This window comes from Myotis lucifugus, unplaced genomic scaffold, assembly GCF_000147115.1.
Source record: "Myotis lucifugus unplaced genomic scaffold, Myoluc2.0 scaffold_285, whole genome shotgun sequence".
Taxonomy (NCBI): Eukaryota; Metazoa; Chordata; class Mammalia; order Chiroptera; family Vespertilionidae; genus Myotis; species Myotis lucifugus.
Window position 1 is genome coordinate 565 of NW_005871333.1, and position 25,467 is coordinate 26,031.

At 40.8% G+C, this 25,467-nt stretch overlaps 1 protein-coding gene across 1 annotated transcript; it reads right to left on the reverse strand.

Moving 5' to 3' along the window:
• Nucleotides 1-236: 236 nt before the first annotated feature.
• On the reverse strand, nt 237-25,277 carry LOC102423317 (trifunctional enzyme subunit alpha, mitochondrial-like). Its single transcript, XM_023763440.1, has 15 exons — nt 25,145-25,277; nt 18,275-18,316; nt 18,111-18,181; nt 15,702-15,835; nt 13,330-13,468; nt 12,235-12,354; nt 11,507-11,609; nt 10,746-10,868; nt 10,172-10,290; nt 8,347-8,403; nt 6,529-6,638; nt 5,963-6,097; nt 3,454-3,625; nt 772-858; nt 237-272 (listed from the first exon to the last, which is right to left on the reverse strand). Exons 1-15 carry the CDS (start codon nt 25,212-25,214, stop codon nt 252-254), a joined length of 1,503 nt encoding a protein of 500 aa, XP_023619208.1. The 5' UTR covers nt 25,215-25,277; the 3' UTR covers nt 237-251.
• Nucleotides 25,278-25,467: the final 190 nt, after the last annotated feature.

Below are 25,467 nucleotides of genomic sequence, written 5' to 3' on the forward strand. Positions count from 1 at the left end.
TCCCTGTGACCTTTTCCTGCCATCACTGAGCCTGCCTCTATCCGGCCCTAATCTGCTGTGTGCTAGGAAATTAGCAAACTATTAGAACAGGAATAAAGAGGCTTTTGTGTTTTTAGTACATGGATAATGTGTTAATCTTTCAAATCCTTCAAGTCTTTTCCACTTCCTGCCTACCTTTGGCTGGTTCTGGTTGGATGAGGCCAACTGGGTCCTCCTAAGAGGTGAGGTGTTTCATTTATCCTTGAGTGTTTTCACTTTCCCTTGATTTTACTCTGGTGGATAGCAGAAGCCCAAAGATCAACCTGTGGTCCTCATTTCAAATCGCTGAAAGTCCTTCCACACCCACCCATTTCATGTCCTGGGTCAAAGGTCTAAGTAACCCCCACAGATAGAGACATCCTACCACACACCTGATCCTCATTCCTGAGTCTGGAACTGGAACCAAACCTGTTCTGGACAGTCGGTCACCAGAGTCTGCTATGTAGATGAAGTGATATTTTGGAGGATCCCTTCTTGGGCCTATCTTTCAATACCTAATTGTAATAAAGGTGGGTTTCATAGTCTGAACCTGAATAATTATACCCATGAGGATGCAAATCACCTATAGAAGCATTTTTAGTTGTACTTCACTTGTTCCTGCATCACACACTGGTCATGGTACTAGCTTTTTTGTGCCCAGTTTTGGGGAATACGTTGTCAGCTCCACCCCAGTCCCTTCTCAATGAGTCTGAGGCTGTAAGACATTTCAGGGTTTTTCTCTTCAAAATTTACCTTCTCAGGTCTTTTGCTGACAGAAGCAATTTCATTGATTGGGAGAGCCGATGTGTTACTGGCAAAAACACAATGAGCTGGAATCACCTGCAGGGGAAAAGCATTGAAGAATGTGTCACGTGGGCCTGGGAGGTGACTGGAGTCCAAAGTCAAGTAATGAGTGACACTCGCGCCCAGCCCATCCTCTCACCCAGAACTGCGCGGACTGCAGACACACTGCCTGACAGTTACGACTTCCTAGGGCATGTGCTGAGGAATGTGTTGGCCTTGTTCTCTTTTCCATTCAGCCTTCCAGTTACGGCCCATCCTAAGGTCACCTAATCCTAACCTGGAGACTACACCCCAACAGTTACGTAAATAAGACACTTCAGATAAACACTGAAGAAAGGTGACCTTGAATCAAAATTCAGTCATTTCAATATCAAGCATGGGTGTCAGTCCTCTTCTTGTTTGGATCTGCACTCAAGTCTGAAAGCTTATGACACTCCCACCCTTCACCTTTATAAGAATAAGCCATAAAGTGCATGCCTACCTCATTTTATACTCTGTGCTACTAAAAAGCGATACACCACTATAATTATATCTACAGTACATGAATACTATTAACTATCAGCTTTATCAACCTGCAGAATAGTCTATAATGTAGACCCTTCTCAGCATTCTGTCCATGATCCCAAATTATTCATGTTTGTATTCTTTTTTTTTTTTTTTTTAAATATATTTTATTGATTTTTTACAGAGAGGAAGGGAGAGAGATAGAGAGTTAGAAACATCGATCAGCTGCCTCCTGCACACCTCCTACTGGGGATGTGCCCACAACCCAGGTACATGCCCTTGACCGGAATCGAACCTGGGACCTTTCAGTCCGCAGGCCGACGCTCTATCCACTGAGCCAAACCGGTTTCGGCTCATGTTTGTATTCAGATGCCTGGATGAAAACATGGAAAGCACACCTGTGGCATTTGTGCAAATCTGGGACAGGCAGAAGCCCAACATCAAAGATGAAAATTGAGGTTCAAGATATATTCAACACACTGAAAGCTGAGTGTAAAACAAGATAAATTATAATGGGGAAAAAGTATTGCATTAAGATTTTTTAAAAAGGGAAAAAAAGAACTAAACGGGCACCTGATGAACAAGACCTGAATTGGCAGTGATCCCCTGATAAAGATCCCAGGATTTTAGTTCATCAAAAGTATAATGTGAGTTGACAGCAGAGCATGACTGTAAGAAAGCTACCGCAGTCTCCACTTACAATACGGTGGTACAGTGTCTAACGCTGGTGGCAAAATTCTTTATGAAGAACAAACCAATGTCACCAAAGATGGCTGGCAAGAGCTCCTCCCCTCTTGTACATGCCCGCTGGTCCTCCCACCCAGGAGGAGTCTATTTCCCTCCCCTGAATCTGAGCTGGCCTGTGACTTGCTTTGACCAATGGAATGCAGCAGCAGTGACTGCCAGTTCCAGGCCTAGCCTTAAGCCCAGTAGCTCCTGCATTTGCTCTCTTGGAAGCCAGCAGCCGTGCTGTAGAGAAGTTCTGGCTGAACGACTAAGTACGGGAGGCCACCAGCAGAGGGAGGCCACTGGGAGGCGCTCCAACCAAGCTTTCCCCTGAACGCAGTCATGAGTGACGCTGAGTGAAACCACATGGTTAAGGACCAGCCGCCTCTAGGAAGCCCTATCCAAACTGCAGAACTGTGAATTGTTTTCACGTGGTTTGTCATATGGCAACAGAGCACTGAGACATGATGAAGATACTAAAGGGGACAACCAAGACAGTGAGAAGTTTGGAGAGAAGGATTGTGAAGAATGTCAAAGGAGTGGGTTTAGACAGTCATCTAAGAGTAATGCTCACTACTCAAAACACCTAGAGTGTTGTCAAGTCAGCACCATTTTATTTATATCATTTATTAGCCCACGTTCTGTTTGTCTAACGGTAGGTTAGTCTACGCATCACCTCTATCTCATGCCTGGATTACTGCCATTTCTTCTTTTCTGGGCTCTTTCTTTATATTACAAGTACTTGTTTTGTTTCTGTCATCCCAACTCAAGAACTGTGACAAAGAGCATTTGGGATAAATGCTGGCATGACTCAGTGGTTGAGCGTTGACCTATGAACCAGGAGGTCACGGTTCAATTCCTGGTCAGGGCACATGCCCAGGTTTCGAGCTCGATCCCCTGTGTGGGGCATGCAGGAGGCAACCGATCAATGCTTCTCTCTCATCATTGATGTTTCTATTTCTCTCTCCCTCTCTCTTCCTCTCTGAAATCAATATTTAAAAAAGCAGTATTTCCACAAAGCAGGCATTTGAATCCTGCCTGTTGAAATTGTTTCTCCCTATTTCCTTTGCTGTCTAGACCTGAAGAACTTCTGTTACGGCTTACGGTCAACCCAAAATGGCGAGAAACCTGCCTCTACTCCATGAGGTTATTTGTATGCTTGGGTGACTGAACTCCCATATACGGCTAACAAAACCTGTGCTTAGGATAATAAGCTACTTGATTTTCCTCCATAGGACTTAGATTTGACATTTACAACATACAGCGTGCATGAGCGCACATAAAAACTTAGGCTTGGGCTCTTCATAAAAAGAACAATGAGTTTCCTGTAGTTCCTTAAACCCCGTATCTGTGTCCTCCACTCACTATACTAGGATTCAAGTACTCAGGCCCCTTACTTACCGCTTCTACTTCCTTCAGTACTTTGTGCTTAAGATTAATGTCCTCAAAAACAGCTTCAATCACCATGTCGGCCTTTTCAAAACCCTGGTAATCAAGCTGCCCAGTCAAGTTGTTGAAAATGAAGTCTCTTTCAAATGATGTTAGAGTTTTCTTCTTCACTTTATCGTTCAGTCTAGAAAAAAAAATTTCTAGTCAAAAGGGAAGAGTAGGAAACTAACATTTATTGACTGTCCATGGGCCAGAGAGTATATTATGTTTTCCACCAACTCTGTGAGGTCTTATTCCCATTTTGAGGGAGCTGACTTGCTCAAAAAGACTCAGAGCAACTTGTGGTCAAAGAGCTAGGTACCAGGGTACCTAGGGCACAAGGTTTCAGACAGGTAACCCCCAAGTCCACATTCTTTCTCTTACAAGATGCCTTTCAGAGCCCAATTTACATAAACTGTATCATTCATAAAACAGTTTTGCCATGAGGAGTAAACACAAATACTAGAATGGCAAAACTAAGAGCAGCTCTCAGCCAACCCATGTCCTAGACCATATGGATTTATACTTGCTTAAAAATCATTTGGTTATTCTGTATTTATAATTTTCTAGAGGACAGAGACCAAGAATTATTTCTTATATTCTTAACCAACTTTCCAGTCAATACCTAGTAGCATATTGTATTGATCACATAAAATATTAACTCAAAGTTTCTTCTTTCCCACTGAGAGCTAAAAGGATTTCTACTACTCAAACATTTATCTGATTATTTTTTACTAGAGGCCTGATGCACGAAATTCGTGCAAGGAGCGAGGCCCTCGCAGCCCCATCTTTGTTGGGAAGGTCGTCTGGAAGGTCGTTTGGCTGTCTAGTCTAATTATCATATTATACTTTCATTATTATAGATTGCCAAGGAAAACAGGCTCTCTTAGGTTTTTATCTGACCATATTTTCAAAATAAATGACCTAGAGTTTTCCTTTGAATGAAGAATGAAGCTAAAGCCCCTTCACTAATTTCCTTAACCAAAAAGAAAAATTAAAGCCACAAGATAAGTTCAAAGAAGTATGCAAGTCTTAAAAGTATGGGTTCAAACCTCCTGGTTTCTGACAACCATGTCAGCAAACAATACAACTTGTCAGAGTTCAAGATATAATCAGTTGCTCTAATGCCAATGCCTAATGAAACTATTTCTGAGGGAGGACAGGATCCATGTAGGTCCCAAGTCAGCAGTCTGGTGAGGGGCATTCACCGGAGCCTGGTGTTTCTAAGGCAAAGGGAAACCAGGACACCTGGACCCAAAAGAGATCCAGGGAGGAAGCTGTTCTAGAGTAGCAGTTTCTCACTAGGTGACTATGAAATGCCGTGGGGCGCTTGCAGGCTAGTCTAAGAGCGATGCTGATGTCTAGCACACATACTTTCTTTTGCTCCAACTCCTTGTTATTTTAAAATAATCTGCCAAAATGATTAAATCTGCCAGGTCCCTGGTAGCAATAGATGAGCTTCTCTGCAGAAAAGGGGTAAAAACATGCTTTAAGCTACCTAATCCACTTGAGAAACAAAAAAATGCTCACTCAGCTAACAGTCACATGCAGGTATTCTAAGTGCAGCCAGCCTGTCCATTGCAGTGGAGCAGAGAACTGAGCTGAAACCAATTCCCATCTGGAGAAGCTGCTGCTTCACTATTCCCCTCTGCAAAACAGGCAGCAAGTGTGTGTGGGGAGAGGGTTAGGTGAGCAGAGGAGAATAATATTTACTCTTTATTAATTCAGAGGTAAGATGGAGACAGTCTTATAAAGCCTGAGACACTGCGGAACCAAATCAATCAACTGCTTCTCCACAGTCACGCCAGTCAACAAGGCTCAAGAGTTCTGGTCCCAGTGCTACCTTCAACGTGCAGTTACTCGCATTTCCTCATTCCTAACCTCAGTTCTCTCCACAAAGACAGTCCATAACAATAAGCTATTACATGAAAACTATCAAATTCACAATTTTCAGTCTGATACCAAAGTACAAAATAAATGTCATTTAAAAATATCTAATAGATAAAGATTTTTCTTCTGCACTCAAAGACTACAGAGTCTGATAATACTAATGGTTTATAATATCTGTGACAACATGAAGTAAAGGAAGGAATTAGCATTTCAAAAAATCAGCCCTAGCCGGTTTGGCTCAGTGCATAGAGCCTCCACAGTTGGACTGAAGGGTCACAGGCTCAATTCCAGTCAAGGGCACGTACCTCGGTTGCAGGCTTGATCCCTGCAGGAGGCAACCAATCAATGTGTTCCAAATTTATTCATCTCTCACATCGATGTTTCTCTCTGTGTGTCTCTCCCCCGCCCTTCCACTCTCTAAAAATCAATGGAAAAATATCCTCGGGTGAGGATTAACAACAACAAGATCAAAGGAAACATAGCTCAACTATGGAGCATCTAGTACTCATCATGTTCAGCAAAAAGGAATCAATGATGGCAAAAAACCACTAAAACCATTCTAACTTCTGGCAATGGCAAGAAGCAGGCTTACCCTTTGAACACTTGTTGCTGTCCTCGGCTCAGCCCAGTTAGCGTAGCATCTTTAAGTATAGTCTTTAGGCCCTTATCCACAGAGACTTGGGCAATGCCAGCTCCCATCAGCCCTGCACCAAGAACAGCGAGGTTCCTGAAAGGCAAGGATAAAATGACTTCTAGTAAACAACTTTTCATCATTTACGTAAAAGCAGGAGAATGCCCAAGTTATCATCCAATAAACCAACTAAAGCAGACATAATCATAAGGTATTTCAAATAATTATTTATAAAAATACACCTTTAATAAATGACTGATTTTCAAAGTTAAATTAAAAAATCCTTTAGGTTTATAAGAATTGGACTACCCAAGAAGATCGAATCATATTGATCTTCAATCATGCCGAGATCACTGAAAAGAAAGCCAAAAAGTTCTTGGTAGGAATAGGGATCTAATGTGCCCAGGACAGAGGTAGTTTATGGCAAGATTGAAGACATAAATCTAGCTGGGTAGATCTTCTTCAAAGACATCTACAAGCTTAGCACGTGGGGAAGTCCACAGGGCTTCCTGGGGAGTTTAACTTACTTGACCTCCTTCTGTGGCGTTCCAAATTTATTCTTCTTGCACAGGACCTGACCATGGTACAGCCCTATCAAGGCCTTTGATTCTCTGGTCATCGCAAGCTCTCCAAATTTCTGAAATGTACAAAAGAACAAGGAAAAGTAGAACTTCACAGTCTCGGTGATATGGATCCCTTCCGTTTGGTTTCTCTGGGGAACAGAGGTAACACAAGCAAAGCCACAGGTCCTCGGGGTCTCAGCGGTGCCTGTGCTGGCATCTGTCTCCTACGGACGTGTCTTCTCTTTACTCTTCTCATCTGCAGCACTTTCCGACTACTGCTTTCAAAGGTGTTGGGTATAACTGAGCTCATTCTCTACATTAGAGTCCTGGTAGCCTTTTTCATGGCATTAGTGTGTCAGAGCCAAAATGGATCTTCATGATCATCTCAAGCAACCCTCTCGGTTTAAAGATAGGGAAGAGGAGGCCCAGAAAAATTAAATGACCTTGTTCAAAGTCACACTGTCTCAGAGCGGCAGAAATGGAACCTGAACCCAAGCAGTATGACTTTCAACTCCCGTTCTCTTGCCACTGTAGCAGGTGGCCCACACGGGACCTACCACTTTGAAAAGTATATCACCACTTATGGAGAACAAGTCTCAGCTTAGTGGTGAGGAGCATGAGCTTTAGAGTCTGGTTTGACAGAACTGGGTTTGAATCCTGGCTCTGCCATTTCTCAGTTGTGAAGCTTTCTTCATCCTTAAAATGGGAAAACAATGCCTCTTTTAACAGTATTGTGGGGATTAAATGAGAACACTAGTAAAATGACTAGGGTCTCAATGTTAGCTATTGTCATCACCAATATCACTAGAATTTATTGTTATAATTACAAGGTTCCAAATAGTATTCCAAAGAAGGAATCCCTCTAATAAAGTTGCTATCATGTCCTCATAAAACATGAAACACTGTTCTACAGAATCAATGCTTTACTAATCTTGATTTAGCAGTGATTCAATAAACCAGTGATTTTCAAAGTGTGGGTAGAAATCCATCAGTGTTCATGAATTTAGTGGGTAGTGCTAAGTAGAATAGACAGGAAATACCTAGTACTACACATGCAGGGTGAACAATTATTGATGCATAAAATATGCTTCCATTTTACTGATGGAAGAGAATAAATCAGAAGTGCACTGCAGTAAGCAGTAAGTACAGACATGTTTTCTCTGGAACTTTTCCTAAGCTCTTCCCATACCTTTTGTCCTATTACCAAAGAGCAATCATTCTTCAATGATTGCTTAGAACTTACAAACAACCCAAACCACTGAAATTTGCCGTATCACCAACTCAGAAAGTAAAAGGAGTGAGGCTGGTTCCTGTATCCCTTCTCTTCTTTCATTTATTTTTTTAAAAATTAATTTATTTTTTTCTTTCTCTTTTTTTTTCTTAGTGGGTGCAAAAAAACATTTCCTTTCATTTTCTAATTCAAAGTTTTATCGCTAGGCCCTAACAAGTAAGGACTATACTTTTCTATCAATGTATCATTTTATCACAATACAATCAGACCGACTTCAGCACAAAATGTCCAAACTATTCATTCGAAAGAATTGTAACTCTGCCCCTGCTCTTCCTTGTTATACCTTTGTTATTGAGAGCAAGTTCAAATAGTTGGGGACCACCAGGTTTTCTTGCATCTACTTGCCTACTGAGATTAATCAGAAAAAATGGTAACCACTGGAGGAAATGTTTTACTAGGCTTTGAATATTTTTCTTTTTTTAGTTTTGTACATTCTCAGATCTTTGGTTTTCTTATATCTAATAAGCAAAAATCACAAGAAAAAACTTTACCTGAGATTCAGAAAGATAGCCAGCTTCTTTTCCTTCCTCAAGTCCAGTCTTGACCACCTAAAAAACATACAAAATACTTGTTCACTGTTGGAGTGGATTTATTCAGAGAAGGCTGAATAAAATTACTAGTGTTAGTTTTTTAGTTTTTGTTTAAACACACACACACACACACACACACAGACACACACACACATATATAAATATTTCAAATTGATTTCAGAGAGAAAGGGAGAGGGAGAGAGATAGAAACATTAAGGATGAGAGAGAATCATTGATCGGCTGCCTCCTGCACACCCCTCACTGGGGACTGCACCAGCAACTCAGGCATGTGCCCTGACGGGGAATCGAACTGTGACCTCCTGGTTCACAGGTCGACGCTCAACCACTGAGCCAAGCCAGCCTAGTGTTGTTAATTTTTATTTTTAGCTTCTTTCTTTACTTATTTTAAAGAAAAGTTTATTTGATTTTTAAGGGAGAGTAACAGAGAGAGAGAAACATTGATGTGAGACCAAAACATCTATCAGCTGCCTCCTGCACAACCCCTACCAGGGACTAAGCCCATAACCGGGCATGTGCCCCAACCAGGAATTGAACGGGCAACCTTTCAGTGACCAGGATGACACCCAACCAATTGAGCCAAACTGGCCAGGGCTAGCGTTGTTAGTTTTTAAAGACTAGATTGGAGCGAACCCATAACCCAGGTATGTGCCATTAACCAGGAATCGAACCCATGGGCCTCCAGCGTGCAGGCTGACACTCTAACCACTGAGCAACCAGCCAGGGCCAGAACAAATTTCTTAACTCATTATTGACCAACCTTCTGCAATCTAGCTTTGATCTGCCTTTCTGCAGACATCTCACTGTCCTCCTACAACACCTAATCTCAATAAAGTTCGTTGAAGAGCCTGGTGCTTCCCACCTTCTGAAACTTTGCTCAAAATGCCCACCTGACCTGGCCCCACTTTCCTTTCACCTACTCTCTACCCATTTCTCAGGGCTCAGGTCAAATCCTGCTCTTCCTGACCTCTTTGGTTCACAGTGATTATTCCCTCCTCTGAGCACTCAGCAATTTTCCTCCATCCCATGTATCTGGCAATAATCCTATGCTGCTTTGTAATGTCCCTCACACTGTTATCTGCCTTACCACATATATATGTCTAATCTCCCCAGCCCCGACTGTGAGATGAATGGAGGTAGGGGATTATGTTTCATATTTTATGTTCTTTGGTGTCTTCTGCCCAAAATATATCTGTTGGCTAATCCATTCTCCAATTCTGAGGTCTTTAATTATACGCTCTCTTAATCTCAGACTTTCCAGATCGGAGAGTTCTGTTTTAAAGTCTATCTTTAGATAGAAGTTTCTTTAACCCTCTGATCATTTCACCTATTCTTTGTTCTTTTTGGAACTTTCCTATATCATTACATCTCTTGTATAATTATGGCAACGGGAAAGTCAGTGAGACACTGTAGGTACGAACAATGGTTTTGACTAAGGATAGAATATAGCCATCAGTTTTGTTTCAACTCTTTATACAAGCTCAATATTTTACTGGCCTTGATATATTGATATGACATAGGTTCCATCCTGGTTTATAATTGACAGTGTTAAACTCATCAACTAATAAATATGCCTGGCACTAATTATCCCCAAATATACCAATTTATATGAATCCTTATTTTTGGTAAGTACTTTAATGGCAGAATTAAGAACTTCTGTACTGGCATATATAGTCCAGAATGGCAATAAAGAGTATTGTGCTATTAAAGAGTATTGTGCTATACAAAGGAGGAAAATATAAGAAATCTGAGAGGGGAAAAGACTCACGTCAATTATTTTCAGAGGTGCAGGATAGAGGCCTTTGGTCTGCTTTCGTACTTGTTCTTCCACCTTTTTGTAAACCTGTTGCCTGACAAATGGAATACCCATGGCGTACGATGTCAATCCTGCAAGGTAAAAAGCTTTTAAATACTTATTGGCAATAAGCATTTCTTGTTAGTTTGTTCTGTAAACTCCATAAAAATTCAATAGTTCTGAAAGAACTGCTCTTTACTCTGATATACAAAATCTACATTTCAACCTAAGCACAGCTTCAAACATAGCTTCATCATGTGATAAGTGCTTCAGCTGGGCGTTGTAATAGTATAATATACACTGTTACAGAATTCTTTTGTATTAATGTTTAAAATGTTCCAAAATAAAAAGTTAAAAAAAATAGTTTTAACTTACGAGTATAAGGTTCAGAACTTGACCCTAGAGCAGAGTTGTTATATCCCTTAAGGTTAACTTTATGCTTCCAGAAAATAATGCATTTACCCTATCCTCACTTAAAATTTACAGCAAATAAAATTAAACTCCCTGGAAAGAAGCTTTGCCTTTATTCTTTAATAACAACACTCACTTTCCATCAATCCTTTGCTTCTCTTTGAAGATATTTTCTTATCAGCTAGTCCTTTGGCAAAAGTAACTGCAATTTCTTCTAGGTATTCAATTGTCCGTTCCTCTGGAGGTTTTAATCCTGGTCCTGCAAAAACAAACACAAGAGATTGGAATGCAAATCAGCTTTAGATGAGTCCCAGGTAGGCAAAAACCTAGGCATGCCAAAGCCAAAGGCTCTAGCACCCACTTTCAGCACAGCTTTCCACGTCAGATCAGAGACTGGTGGGTGGAGGAATCATGAACTATGCACTCACAGATGGGGAAACTGCAAATAAAGACTAATTGTACTCTGACCACAACAAAATTAAACTAGAAATCCACAACAGGAGGATATCTGTTTGTTTGTTTATTTATTATTATTACTTTAAGTATATTTTTTATTAATTTCAGAGAAGAAGGGAGAAGGAGAGATAGAAACATCAGTGATGAGAGAGGATCATTGATCGGCTGCCTCTTGCACACCCCTTTACTGGGAATCGAGTCTGCAACCCAGACATGTGCCCTGACCGGGATCAAACCATGATCTTCTGGTTCATAGGTCAACACTCAACCGCAGAGCTATGCTGGCTGGGCAGTATTATAATTTTTAGAAAACTTCCCTCTTCAAAATGATGACTCATTCCTTAAGAGTATGAGTTCCACTCTAACCAATATGCAAGATATAACTCTTTAAGGAAATAAATAATTTCATAAGGCCCAACTCTGAGGCATGCTAACACGTACCCAGCGGTTCCACCAATTGGTCAACCAATCCCATTTTCTTTGCTCTGTCCGCACGAATGTTTCTACCAGTCAGCATCATGTCAAAAGCAGCGGGTATACCCACCTAACATGCAAGTAAGGATCAGAACATAGGGGAAAAAATATCAGAGTGACAATTACAGTTTACAAATCCTTCAACTGAGCAAAATAAATACTAAAGTGAGGAAAGGCTAACCACTGCTATTTATCAATCAGTTATATTTTATCTTATATTTTACATATTAATACACATTAGTGTATTAGGTAACTTCTTCAATCGGCCTCTTTTGGTTCTATACAATACAACAATGAGATCATCCAAATCAGGGGAAAGGTCTGCCTTTATCATGAAATATATTTATCATGGATTTGCAAAACTGTTAAGATGTTATTGTGCAGAGAAGGAGCTGATTATATTATAAGCTTCAAAGAGGCAAGACATGTATCTTATTTATGTTTATCCTTCCTCAGGGACTAACAAAGAACCTTGATTAATAATTTTAATCCAAGAAACTGAAAAAATAAATTAAAAAATAAATTGGAAAAAAAATACCAGGAAAAATCTGCTATTGATCCTAAATATTCGTATTTTATTTTATTTCTAAATCCTACAATGAATACCCAATACTATGCCTTTTGTATTACCAAAGGGGCACATAAGCACCAAGGTTCTGAAGTTCACAGTGGGAGGAAGGGGGTCTTAAACTCACCATTTGGGGTAGCCTTTGTGTGCCTCCTGCTCCTGGTAAGATCCCCAGCAAGACTTCAGGGACACCTAATACTGTCTTTTTATCTTTTGTTGCTATTCTGTATTGGCATGAAATGGCAAGCTTCGAACAAATGAAAAGAAAATTGGAATGTTAGAAAATGTAATCTTATAACAGCTTAGGATCTGTGAGGGTCCAAAGATTACTTCTTTAGACCAGGAATGTGCCCACAGAATAAACTGTAATTTCTTAGGCTGGCATTTAATGCTTTCTACAATTTACCCTTCCAGCCTTATTTCATACTTTCCCCTAATTTAATAACTTCTTTTTGGGCTGAAGAGTTCCTTAAAAATCTGCTGAAAGCTATGGGAGCTCTCCATAGAAAAATGCACACGCAACTGTACACGCAGCCCAGCTTAAGAAGCCCGTTACCCTACAGACTTCCTTTTCAATCAAGCAGTTCTACCTGTGATGTCCTCCTAGGCTTCTCTTATCCCTTGTCTTTGCTCACACCTCACCATATGTGGAATGCCCCCCACACCCCCCCCGTTCTGGTTAATCAAATTCTGCCTATCTTTTAGGACCAAGCACAGCTTTCCTTAATTAATTTGTTGTGAGAGTGGCTAGCATAGAAGCCAGCATGTGAGAAATGCTCGATAAATATTTTCTTTTCCCTTTCTTTCCTACACGCTCTAGTCTAATAAGCATCTCTTCTCTCAAATCTTTTAGAATTTACTACCTTTACTACTCACAAAGCACTTAAGCATGTATTATGCTTTGTGTATCTCAACTAGACTTTAGCTCATGAGCATGCATTACACTTCTGAATCTTTGCCCTGCAAACTTTAACCAGGTTTTTAGAATTGAAAGGCATCTAAGAGATCTAGCTGAAATCTTCTCAATTTATAAATGAAAACATCACACTTGGTTCACATGCTCTGTGCCATGAGATTAAGGATTAAAACAGATCCAGAAGTTTGATAACTAAAAAGAAAGCTGATTTTCTGAGAACTTTCCCAGGCAAAACTAGCCTATAAAAGTTTACAGTGGACGAGTCCTAACACTGGGCTAAACAGTGACTCTGTAATAAACCCATACCTCAAGTCCTCCTCCTAAGCAGGATCCACTGATGGCAGCCACAACAGGCTTATTAGACTTCTCAAGTTTCTCAAACATTTTCTGTCCTTCTTGTGAAAGCCGTGTTACCTCTTGAGGGGTCTTGCAAGCGGCTATCATGCTGCAGTAAACATGAAAGCCGAGAACAGAAAAAAATCAAAGATGAAACTGTAGCCCACTTTGTTAAATACTTCATCTACTGTATCCTCAATCCTATCATATATCAATGTGTGGTGGTGAATCTTTAAATACTCACAAGTTTAAGTATGGATCTGCCTCAGGTAGCACTAATATCAGTGACATCGTCTCTCTAAAGAGTGTTAAGTTTCTGGATCCAGAGAACATGAAACAAAACATGTGGCACAATTTATTTTCGCTTCAATAACTAATCATTAGATTAAAAGGCTCTGAACATGAGAAAAATCATCTTCTAGTAAATATTTCCACTATGAGGTAGCTTTCAGATTAAACAGCAATCAAAATGGCAGGGGAAAAAAAGCTTTCAAGTTGTTTAGAGGGATCTAAAATCTTAAATAGATCCCCTAACGATCAAAAAAGGTCTGCTGCAATAATGTAAACCATGCCCTTTAATTTTAGTTTGTTTTATTTCCTACTTACTTTGTTTCTGATCACATTTAAGTTGTGAATTCTGTACTTCTGACCAAAGACAACTATTTTTCTGTCATTTTATATGCTGGGAATTGCTCAACTAGCCTTATGGAAGCCAAAAGTATTTTCTTATGGATGTAGCTAGCTACTGCCAGGTATAGTAGTGTCTCACTAGTCTCAAATAACTGAACTAGGAAACAAAGCACTCAATCTTTTCCTAAAAAATAAACATTAAACAGAATATTTATAAATTTTTAGTTACACAAACAAAAATGGATACACAATGTTACAGCAAGGTTTAAAAATATACAAACACCTTAAGTGCAAATTATTAAGCCTATAATATTGGCCAACATTGCCCAAAGCACAAAGAATAATAAATACCCCTATTTTGACAGAATTAACTGTTCACATTTTTTTAAAATATATATTTCTTTTATTGATTTTTTACAGAGAGGAAGGGAGAGAGATAGAGAGTTAGAAACATCGATGAGAGAGAAACATCGATTAGCCGCCTCCTGCACATCTATTGGGGATGTGCCCGCAACCCAGGTACATGCCCTTGACCGGAATTGAACCTGGGACCTTTCAGTCCGCAGGCCGACGCTCTATCCACTGAGCCAAACCGGTTTCGGCAACTGTTCACATTTTAACCCATTAAACTAACACTAAGATATAATTTCTTCTGCTTATACTGTATATGTCTTAAAGAATTGTAAACAAGTTTTACAGGTATACAATCTACCACTTAAAAAAAGAAAGTTTTAGTTGCATCAATAAAGTTCCCTTTGACAACCTCAAGTCCTACCAGCCACTTCATTCACCCTGAAACAACCATTTTCATGTTTGTATTGTATCCTTCCAGAGCAACTACTTATCTGTGTCCACAAAAAATATAAAGAATATTTCGTGTATGGTTTAAAAACCTTTACATAAACTATATACTGTAGGAAACATTCAATAAATTGCCTTTTATTTCTAACTTCACATTATGTTTTTGAGCTCTAATATTATGTTGTGGATCTAGTTAATTCCTTTGAACTGTTTTGTAGTATTTTATCATGTGAATATTTCACATTTTAATTATCCATTTCCCAAATGACTGACATTTAGCTTGTTTCAAATTCTATTTTAAACTATACAGAACTGAACATCCTTGTGCATGGGTTCTTAAACATAAGGGTGGGATTTGTCTAGCACAGCCGTGGGCAAACTACTGCCCGCGGGCCGGATCCAGCCCGTTTGAAATGAATAAAACTAAAAAAAAAAAAGACCGTACCCTTTTATGTAATGATGTTTACTTTGAATTTATATTAGTTCACACAAACACTCCATCCATGCTTTTGTTCCGGCCCTCCGGTCCAGTTTAAGAACCCATTGTGGCCCTCGAGTCAAAAAGTTTGCCCACTCCTGGTCTAGCATATATACCTAGAAGAGGCATCACTGGATTTTATGGTACATGCATTTTCAATTTTGCTAATGCTGCCAATTGCTCTCCAAAGTGGCTGTACAACTGGCATTCCAATTAGTAATATATTAACTTTCTCATTTCTCCAAGGGCTTGCTAAAATGATAATTTTCAAACTTTTAAACAGCATCTATTGTTAGCTTAATTTTATAATATTTTTATTCTACTGAGATAGGAATTTGAAGTGTTTTCAACTGCTTTAAGAAAAGGCTATTTTTAGTCTTACATGGCTTAAGCAACAAGCCCCTCTTTTTAAATCAACTCTAATAAAACTTACTTGATATCAGCACCTGCAATAAAGCAGCCTGGCTTTGATGAAATAAGGACAGCACTTTTGACTTGATCACTAGCCCAGATTTCATTCATTACTTCCATGAACTCTGATTGTAGTTCTTTATTCAGTGTATTTACCTGTCAAAGAGAAATACATATAAATCCAAGGGTGTAAATTTGAAGAACCAGATGTGCAAGTCACTATCAGGTGCTATTTTGATGGTAGAAAATATGTTTATCCACCAGAAATATACTGCTAGAAGCAAGAAAGGGAGGCAGGGTTTCTTATAAAAAAACCAAATACCCTGTAGTTTTCTATTCAGTCAGCTATAAGCATACCATCCTTTAAAAATAGGTCTACTCAGCCTGGCTGATAAGTGTACAAACATTTCTGACGTGGAAAAAATTTATATAACATTAAGGAAAAAAAGAATCAAAATTAGATACATAGTATGATCTTAATTTCATAAACACTGTTGAAACTGGATGAAATGTTAAAGTAGTTATTTTTGGGTTTGGAATATAAATAATTATATTTTCTTTATACAGACAGTCCTTGGGTTACGTCCGATTCGACATACGTCATTTCGTGGTTACGTTGCCATCTTCCATTTATTTATAAAAAAAAAAGTTCTGGCATTTCGACATATGTGCTTTATGTTTTTTATTATTATTATTTATTTACCACAAGTAAAGGTCAGGAATTGTTATCTTTCTTTTAAATTTCTTTTTACTGTTTCACTTCATTACTGCTGTGTATGTGCTCCATGTGAGTGACGTAGGTGCTTATGTAGGTGGGTTCCAACTTATGGCGAAAATTGCGTTATGTTGCACCGTAGGAATGGATCTCCGACATAACCCGAGGACCTACTGTAGTTTTTTTTTTTTTAATATATTTTATTGATTTCTTACAGAGAGGAAGGGAGAGACATAGAGAGCTAGAAACATTGATGAGAGAGAAACATCGATCAGCTGCCTCCTGCACATCTCCTACTGGGGATGTGCCCGCAACCCAGGTACATGCCCTTGACCGGAATCAAACCTGGGACCTTTCAGTCCGCAGGCCAACGCTCTATCCACTGAGCCAAACCGGTTTCGGTGACCTACTGTAGTTTTAAAATTTCCTACAATAGCTTGCTGGATCGGTTTGGCTCAGTGGATAGAGCATCGGCCTGTGGACTGAAGGGTCCCAGGTTCGATTCCAGTCAAGGGCATGTACCTTGGTTGCGGGCACATACCCAGCAGGGGGTGTGCAGGAGGCAGCTGATCGATGTTTCTCTCTCATCAATGTTTCTAACTCTCTACTCCTCTCCCTTCCTCTCTGTAAAAAGATCAATAAAATATATATTTTAAAAAAGTCCTACAATAGCCATATGTTATTTTTTGTGCTCATGAAAAATGTTCAACTTAGAAAATTCTGAAAAAATATCTTAAGTTTGAATCACTGGTCAGTGAGTGCCAAGATTTACTCTAGAGATGGGAACTATCTCCTGTTTTCCTTAATTTGTGATAGTTCATTGCTTCCATCTAGGTCTTCCTATTTCATCTGGGCTTCTGGTAACAAGATTTCTGAATAAAAAACCTTTACACCAATTTTAGATGGGGGGAAAACCATGAGCTCCTGCAATAAAGCTCCTCTTGGCAAAAGACTGGATTAATGCTATCTGCTTTGTTGAAGTTGCCCAAAACAAATAAAGCTCCACTTTGAACAGAACTTGACCTCCAATATGTGAATAGCACGAAGTCATTCACATCCCTCAGGAAGCTTAACAACCACATTTAACCCAGCTAACTTATAGATAATAACTAATGTCAAGCAGGTAATGAAGAAACCAGATGGGTAGTTTGATTCTTATAAACAAAGATTGTATTTTGGTCCTTATCTAATAAGTCATCATTCTACACTATGACAGAAGGCTAGTTTTATTAATCCTTGATGGTAATCTGACACCTGGGTTAACTAGAAGGAATTCTTTTTTAAAAAATATATATTTTTATTGATTTCAGAGAGGAAAGGGGAGAGAGAGAGGAAGAGAGAGAGGTACAGAGAGAGAAACATCAATGATGAGAATCGTTGATTGGCTGCCTCCTGCATGCCCCCTACTGGGGATCGAGCCCGCAACCTGGGCATGTGCCTTGACTGGAATCAAACCCGGGACCCTTCAGTTCGCAGGCCGATGCTCTAGCCACTGAGCCAAACCAGCTAGGGCAATGAGAAGGAATTCTTGAATAAGGACCTCTGCTTCAGAAAACTCCATTCCTTGGGCAACTTGTCCAACTAACTAATTTAACTATCAAAAGTGTAAATTTATATGATAAGATTACTGCCAGATTGGTGGATTTCTTTCCCATTCAAGACTGGATTCACGAATGTAGTTAGTAGAAATAAACTGCAGCAAGTTAAAGGAGGTACCTTTGAATTGGGTGAGTTAATTCGAATAACTGCCACATCCTCTTTGATTCCATAGTTAATATGGGTTCTGGCTAAAAAGAGAAGAAAAATTTATTTGTAAACAGTTTTATTGCAAAATAAATCTGAAAAGCGATGTAAACATGATAACAAGAAATTAAACTTACCCAGCAAAGCAGAGGACCCTGTAAAGTTGCGGGAAATATAACCTATAAGAAAAAGGGTTTTCAAAATTAATTATTTTACAAAACAGCATTTCTGTAGTACTTGTTATATATAACAAAGCTGGAATTTATAACAACAAAAAAACAAAATTAGAACAACGTGTTCTAGGCTATTATTGTGACCACTACCATATCTTTTTTTTTTTTTCAATTACCAGGTCATATGATTATCTGGATACTAAATGTGGGAGGTGGAAGAATAGCTCCTCAAAAATGCCCACGTCCCTAGTAACTGTGAATATGTTAGGTTACATGGCAAAGGGGAATAAAGGCTGCACATGGAATTAAGGTTGCTAATGAGCTGACCGTAACATAGAAGATTATCCTGGGTTATCCAGTTGGGCCCAATGTAATCACAAGAGGGAAGAGAGAGGCAAAGAGAACCAGAGAGATGGCAGCATGAAAAGAACGTGGTCCCATTTTGCTGGTTTTGAAGAAGTCGAGAAATGCAGGCAGCCTCTAGAAAAGGCAAAGAATAGACTCTCCTTCCAGCACCCAGAATGAAACAGCCTTGCCAACACCATTGGTTTTAGCCCAGTGAGACTCATTTCTGACATAACCGTAAGAGCACAAATTAGTGTTTGTATTGTAAGTTTGTGGAAATATGTTATGGCAACAATAGAAAATGCATACACTAAGAAATAAGTTATCTACAAAACAATCTGTAATGTCAGTTCCAAATGTATTCCAAATATATCTCAGCCATGTTCCTCAGCCACATCTGCTTACATTTCTATGGAGAGATGGAGTTTCCAATGTTATCAAATCAAGGGGCACTAGTGAATATCTATAATAATCAAAGGGTAATATGCTCATTAGACTGGACGTCATTCCGGACATCCTTCCTGACGAAGCCAGGGCTGGAGGGAAGCCAGCCGGGGTCCCGGGTGCCTGCGGGTGGCCCAGGGGAAGCCAACCTGGGTCCCAAGTCCCGGGTGCCTGCCGGCGACTGGAGGAGGGAAGCTGGTGCCGGCAGCCCAGGTCCCAGGTGCCGGAGGGAAGCTGGTGCCGGCAGCAGGGGGAAGGAAGGTCTACTCTTGCACAAATTTTTGTGCATTGGGCCTCTAGTTATAAATAAAAGAGTCCACATCACATGTTATTTTCAGCCTTTCTCACAGAATAAGTCTATAGCGCACTCCGCCAAGAATACCCCTACCCTGGGGATAACAAAGACCAGCTATTCTTCCTCCTTCCCAACCACTTCACTACTTGAGGCTCTCCAGCATGATGATGAGATGATCTTTTGAGCAAAAGCCATCACAACAGAAGTCCCAACAGAGGGTCTTTCAATTTGGCCTCTGGATAGAAATAAGGAACATTGGGGAATTCCAGGCAAAAATTCCAAGTTATTCTGGGCATTACCCTGCCTCCTTTCTAGCATTAAACACTCACCTTTGCCCTGCTCTTATCCAAACACCTTGCTATAGGCTATAACCAAGCTGTTCTGGAGGCTAGCACAGGGTTAACATCCCTTAATTATAACTTCCAATTTATTTATTTTTTTTAATCCTCACCTGAGAATATCTTTCCACTGATTTTTACAGAGAGTGAAGAGAGCGGGAAAGACAGAAAGAAATATCGATGTGAGAGAAACACATTGATTGGTTGCCTCCTGCACATGCCCGGACCAGGGTCTGGGCCCGGGAGGAGCCTGCAAGCAAGGTATGTGCCCTTGACTGGAATCTCCGAACCCGGGACTCTTTGGTCTGCAGGCCTACACTCAGTCCACTGAGCCAAACCAGCTAGGGTACAACTTTCAATTAAAAATAACACCACCCTGCTCTTTCTTCCCTTGTTTTCATATTAATGACCAACCATATTTCCTATGCACCTCTAACTCCTTACTCCTCTCCCTACCAACATCTTCCAAGTTTTGTCCGATAATCTTAGAAAAAAGTTTTATCTGGGTTTAAAAAATAACACATTCTCTACATCGTTTAGAAACAAACTTTAGAACCATACCCAGTTTCCAAGTAAGAATGGTCTATATTAGACCAGAAGGTAGCGACCCTTCTGGAGTGAACTATTACACGTAAGACTATTCAAAGATCCAGCCGAAGTGGGATTCACTTGGCAGTATTGAAAAGTGATTCCAGAACTATGTTAGGTATTAGAATCAGGTGGGGAGGCTCAAATATACCCACAAATTCCTGAGTGACAGACAACCTGGAATCATGGAATCAGAATTTAAAGGGGCCGAGCTTCAGCAGCTGCATTTTTAAAAAAGGTAACCGAAGCATACAGCAAACCAGTGATGTGAACCCACTGGTGGTGGAGTGGGTTAGGAGAGGACCATAAATAGTGGCCAAGGATCTTGCTGGTTTGAAGGCAAAGCAATATATTATTGAAAAAGAAAAGAAAACTGTGTGGAATGGTACCAGAACCACAATGGGGTGAGCTCTGGTTTCATTTGCATTTCTTCTTTAAGCAATCCAAGTCAGCCGCTAGTGTAAAGACAAAGGGAGTCAAAAGACTTGGGCTGAATCATCAGGTTTATAATTTACTAGTAGAATGGCCATGAACAACTCTTTTAGTGCATTTCAGTGTTCTTATAGATGGAAGTAAAATGATGTAATGATTATAAAAGTGCGTGTTAAGAGAAGCCAGCTATCTCCTCAATTCCTTGTGCTTCTGCTTCACTAATGATACACTAATGATACACTTCCCTTCTTTGCTTTTCCATCATTTGAAATCTGTATCATCTGTATTTCTTTATATTTATATCATGGCTCCAACCTTTTCCACAACGCCTTATTTTGAGATTCCATCTACAAATGATCTTTCTCTTTTCTGCTAAAATTTTTTATCTTTATTAACTATTGTTTTGTTCTCTAATCATTGCATCTGTAGCAGGTGCTTCCCCAACTAAACCGTAATCTCTTCCACCATCAGCTCACAGTCATTTTCATTCAGCAAAAAATTTACTGTGGCCTACCAAACGCCACACATTCTAGGCACTTGGAGTAAAAAGAGTCAAAAATCCCTGTCTTTGTGGAGTTTACATTCATGGCAGCAGGTGAAAGGATATCTAGGAAGAATTAATTCTTAGTAGAGATAAATAAGAGGTGAGAATTAGGCTGGTATAAAAAGGAGTTTGCCTATAAAGTACAAATTCCAGTGGGAGGGGAGCCAAGGAATAGGCAGGTCTAGCTAAATAGGCTAAAGTGGATTAGAGTGGGGAACGAACTGGTTGGGAACGCACAGTGGGAGGGATAAATACAGACAGACCAAAAAAAAAAAAAGAAACAAAAAAAGAAACAAATATGTAAATAAGACAGGTGGTGCTCATTAGCTTACAGATTAAACCATTTTAAACTCTTACCCACTAATCTACCTTTGCTGCACACACACCTATAAGCATATACACAAAACCTCCTTTAAATTAACCCAGACAAAAAGCTGAGAAAAAGTAGTACATGTTAAAAAAAAATCTGGAAAAGAATTCCAAACCACAGTCAACGAAATCAAGTTGGAGTATAAGGCAGCTTTGCTTTTGGAATCTAGCCTTACCTACTACCTAATCAGCAGAGCTTATGTCAGAGCTGCTGGGTGAACTTTAGCCTATATTCTACTAAGCCAGCAAAAGAGAGAGAAACCTTTGTCCCACTTTTTAACCATTTTAATAATGTAACTCAAAAAAGATACCTACAAGATCTGAAACTATAGCAGTGGAGAAAGTTGGATTATGCTAACACAAATTTCAATATGAAAATGTTACACTGGTTGTAACAACAGGTTTTCTCAATAGTCAAGGGAGAGGGTCAAGAAAGAGAGAAAAAAAAAGGGATAGAACTAAGGATGTGAGTCAAATTTAAATATACACCATCTTCTAAAGTATTTGCCTTCAATCCATTTCCTGTGAAATTATTTGACCATTTACAATTAGGAATTTAGATTTAGGGTAGGTGTGGAAATTAAACAAGATACTTTGGTCCAGATGTGATTTTTCATTAGATAGTTATATTCAGAACTAGAGGCCTGGTGCACAAAAATTCATGCACTAGAGGGGGGGGGGTTGTCCCTCAGCCAGGCCTGCGCCCTCTTGCAGTCTGGGAACCCTCAGGCAATGTCCGACTGACGCTCCCCATGGGGAGCAGGCCTAAGCTGCAGTCTGGCCTCCTTCTGCAAGAGGCGACTAGCAGGCTGATCAGGGGATAGCGCCGGCTGGCCTCCCTCTGCTAGCAGCTGGCCCTGTCCCCCAATCACCCCTCTGGCACCCGACTTGGCTGGCCTGGTGTCACCCACTCGCCAGCCCCACCCCCCGCCAACTGGTCGTTCCGAGGTTTGGTCGATTTACATATTAGGCTTTTATTATATAGGATTATAGCACTTGTAGAGAAGGAATGGTTTAAAACTCCAAGAATTAGCGCTGCCAGCATGGCATGCAGGAGGCAGCCAATTAGTGATTCTCTCTCATCATTGGTGTTTCGATCTCTTTCTCCCTTCCTCTCTGAAATCAATAAAAAATATATATTTTTAAAAAATAAAAAATAAAACTCCTAGAATTACAAATCAGTTTCAAGAGATTTTAATCACCTACCAGTAAATGTCATAATCTCATTACAACTTGCACAGACTTGTAGGATGAAGGACTCTATTGAGTCTAGATGGCAATCCATTGTGTAGGTAAATTTAAATTCACTTTCTAGACATTTTTTCAAATAACTAGAGGCCCGGTGCATGAAATTTGTGCATGGGTAGGGTTCCTAGCTTGGCCAGCAATCAGGGCCAATCTGTGGGGCAACCAACAGGACAACGGGGGGGGGCGGGGGGGGGGGGGGCTGGGACCCACCTTGGCCGGGCTGGCACTGCCCGATCGCTGGCCCTGTCTGCCACCGCTGCCACCGGTCGCTTCCCTCTGTGGGGTGACTGCGGGGCAACTAGGGGGGTGGGGGGAAGGGGGGCCCCTGCTAGCACCCGCCTTGGCTGGCCTGGGGCCTGCGGGCTGGGGGCAGCTCCTGCATTGAACATCTGCCCCCTGGTGGTCAGTGCACATCATAGTGACTGGTCGTTCCACCGGTCGTTCCCCTGTTTGGTTGATTTGCATATTAAGCTTTTATTATATAGGATGAGCCATAGTTTCTTGTGAAAACATAATGCAAATATTTATATGTGTATATATTTCTATATTAAAATATAAAAAAACTAAGCTTGTAACTTTTAATTACACATGTAAGATGTAAAAATTATTTTAAGAATTCTCAGTTATATAGAATCACAGTTTCTCAGGGCAGAAGTTAGTTAATAGCTAACATTTACTGAGCACTTACTCCATAAAAAACTGCTTTACATCTAGAATAACTCCTTTAAAGCTCACAAGGTGAGATTATTCTCTGTTTTACTCCCAAGGTCATCAGAGCGTAAAAGGCAGAGCCAGAATGAAACCCAAACTCCTCTGTCATACTTTCTCATTTCAAAGTAAATCCATAGTCTCAATCATTCATTTTACAGTTGAAGAAAATAAAACCCATTACATTAAGGTATTTGGCCAGTCACACAGGTAGTGACTAGAAAACACATGACTTGAATATCAACTCAAGTGTTATACCCACTGCTAATCCATAAGAAGTACTACCTTAAAACCAATGCAAGTGCAGGTTAAAAAATATACATTCAATTTTTCTACAGTGTTAAGCAATAAATGTGGAAAACAGGAAACAAAACTGTAAGGTAACATGGCCAAATACTAACAGCAGCTATGTGGTGAATAGTATGAGAATGGGTGGTTCTTTTCTCTCAATCCCTTTCCCCAATCTTTATATTTCAATTTTGTTATTGTGATTGGCGCACACCCACACAGGCGTGTGCACACACATACACACACGTACACACACAGCTGTCCTGTGCAGACTAAAAACGGTGGCTGAAATAAGAAAATAGGAAGAGGAAAAAAAAGGTTCAATCATTCAAAATTAATCCCTTCAAGTAAAGGGAAACTCCAGCTACCGGTCTAAAATCAGCATTCTACCCCTGTGATTGGGGAGGACGGCACAATGCAAATGAAATCTCTCGTGAAATCATCCGATGTGGGAGAACACACAATGAGAAAAGTTAGTCACATTTCAGCTTACAGATCTGACATGGAAGGAAAACGCTTGAATTTCCACAATTACCCACTTCCACCCTTTTCATTGCCAGCTTGGCGAGAGAAAGACAACGCGAATGAAAGCTAACAGGGTATCTATCACATTTTATCCCATAAGATACACGTGTTGGCGTTATTTTTAAAATGTTTCTTATAGCCGGTTGCAGAACCTCCCCTTGAAATTCAACACACTGGGATGATTGAACGGCAACGGCTGAGCTCCCTATTAAAAAATGGTAAAAAATAAAAAATAAAAAAGGCTGGTGAATTCTGTCCAAGCAGCTTTTAGGGTAGCTCTTGCTATGGGCCAGCTGTCGTGGAGGCACAGAGGCGTGACCGACCGGAGTGTCCCGGTCCTGGACCTCCGGGTCCGGTAGGGCAGGTTCAAGGCCGCCGTTACAGGAGTGAGAGGGGCGTGAGCCCAGACGTGCGGCGGGGAGACGCGCGGCAAGTGCCAGGCCGGTGCACCGGACTCGGGAACCTTAGAGGTTACGGAGCCTGAAACCCGTACTCGGCTCGGAGTCATGAGAGGAAGTGACAGTCCTTTCCCAAGGACACGGGAGACCCGGTCGCAGGGCAGCATCTTCCCTGCCCCCCCCCCAACCCAGGGCTGTGGCCCCGGGCGGGGTCAGGGAGGGGGCAGCGAGTGGGGGACGCGGGTCCGAGGCCGCCCTAGTCTCCGCAGGCGTTATACCCGGGGGTCCGGGGCGCCCTCAGCCAGGCCTCACCTGAGCAGTGGAGCGTCCTGGAGGCATTTGTAAAGCGTCTGAGGCAACCGATTGCGCGGGAGGCCACCATCTTGAGCAGAAGAGGACGAAAGTGGAAAGAGCTTCAAGTGCTGGGGGGCCAGGCCCAAGACTTTTCTTTCCCGCAGCCCGGCCCCGGGCAGGCGCCCGACGCATTGCCTGACTAAAATCCCGACGCTGAGTTGCCGCGGGCCCCTTAACCCTGCCCTTCGCTCCAGGATAAGGGGACAAAAAGGACCCTTTCCTTGCTGGAAGGAAGGTGGCCCATCGAGAAGAGGGTACCATGCCGGGTTTTTCAGTCAGGC